This window comes from Fukomys damarensis, unplaced genomic scaffold (assembly GCF_012274545.1).
Source record: "Fukomys damarensis isolate Sample0158 unplaced genomic scaffold, DMR_v1.0_HiC HiC_scaffold_27, whole genome shotgun sequence".
NCBI lineage: Eukaryota > Metazoa > Chordata > Mammalia > Rodentia > Bathyergidae > Fukomys > Fukomys damarensis.
The window spans coordinates 5015366-5017064 of NW_022900939.1; the positions used below are offsets into that span (position 1 = coordinate 5015366).

Genomic DNA, 1699 nt, shown 5'->3' on the forward strand with positions numbered 1-1699 from the left:
CAACACTTTCTGTATGACCTATGGGAAATAATGATTCATCAGAGCCTTCATTGTAATACAAAAATTAAATAAATTAAATCAATATAAAGTATTAAAAGGCTTCTAATTCATGCTGGAGAACTACATATCAACTATGAGTATTGAGTGGTAAATGGATTAAACTCTCCACTGTAAATGAAGTGAATCAGGACCAGAACCTTTGCTTCATTACAGACTTTTCAACTCCCAGCATTCAGCAACTGGAGCTGAGTCCATGGCCGGCGCACATAACGTGACCGAGCTGGTCATCACCGGGCTTTTCCAGGGTGCAGAGGTGCAGAGAGCGTGCTTTGTGCTCTTCCTGCCCGTCTACCTGGCCACACTGCTGGGCAATGGCCTCATCGTCCTGACGGTCAGTGTCAGTCAGAGCCTGCACTCAACTCCCCCATCCTTCTTCCTGGGCTACCTGTCCCTGGTGGAGATCTGCTACTCCTCCACTGTGGTGCCCAAGTTCATCGCGGACCTGCTCGCCAAGGTCAAAACCATCTCCTTCCAGGGCTGCCTGGTTCAGATATTCTTCTTCCACTTCTTTGGGGTCGCCGAGATCCTCCTGCTGGTGGCGATGGCCTATGACCGCTACGTGGCCATCTGCAAGCCCCTTCACTATATGAGCATGATGAGCCGCCAACTGTGTCGCCTCCTGGTGGCCGGTTCCTGGCTGGGGGGCTTTCTTCACTCCCTCATTCAGATTCTCATCACCATCCCACTGCCCTTCTGTGGCCCCAATGTGATTGACCACTACTTCTGTGACCTCCAGCCATTATTCAAGCTGGCCTGCACCGACACCTCTGTGGAGGGCATCACTGTATTGGCCAACAGTGGATTAATCTCTGTCCTCTCCCTCATGATCCTGCTGTGCTCCTATGTCCTCATCCTGCTCAGCCTGAGGAACCATTCTGCAGAGGGGAGGCGCAAGGCCCTCTCCACCTGTGCCACTCACATCACAGTGGTCGTCTTGTTTTTCGGACCCGCCATCTTCCTCTACATGCGTCCCTCCTCCACCTTCACTGCGGACAAGCTGGTGGCTGTGTTCTACACGGTCATCACCCCCATGCTGAACCCCATCATCTACACACTCAGAAATGTGGAGGTGAAAATTGCCATGGGGAAGTTGTGGAGTGCAAAGAAGTCAAGGATGGGGTGAGAGCCGGGATGGCAGGAGATTTGAAACACTAGTCTGTAGCCACAATGGGTCTTGTTGCTTGTGAGATATGCAAAAATGTGACCAGCCAGTAGAATGGTCCTGTTTTGCTACTGCTGTGATTTCCTTAGTCATCACCCTGGCTGGTGTCCTGAATACCATTCCATGGACAAAGTTCAGGCAATCTACTCAGTCTTATGGAACAGATTGGCTCTGTGACACCCAACAAGATGATGAGTTGGATAAATTGAGCACAAATGCAAAGCACAAGTTGAAACTGTGTGATTTCATTTTCAGTGACAAATAGCAATTCTGTGTATTTATGGAATACAATATGACATGTCAATATATTTATAGAATAGGTAATGATAACACTGGGTCATTGGTATATACTCCACCTCAAGTAGCATCTCTTTGTGTTGGGAAAATTCAGTGTCATTTCTCCTTGCTTAAATGAAATATTTGAACAATGTTGTCAGTCGTAGTTGTCCTGCTGTGGTACATGACATTAGTAACTAA

At 48.0% G+C, this 1699-nt stretch overlaps 1 protein-coding gene across 1 annotated transcript; it reads left to right on the forward strand.

Annotated features, from left to right (window-relative positions):
• The first annotated feature begins 253 nt into the window (after positions 1 to 253).
• On the forward strand, positions 254 to 1183 carry LOC104854226 (olfactory receptor 4B1). The gene has a single exon (XM_010612663.1). The coding sequence runs from the start codon at positions 254 to 256 to the stop codon at positions 1181 to 1183; it is 930 nt and encodes a 309-aa protein (XP_010610965.1).
• The last annotated feature ends 516 nt before the right edge of the window (positions 1184 to 1699 follow it).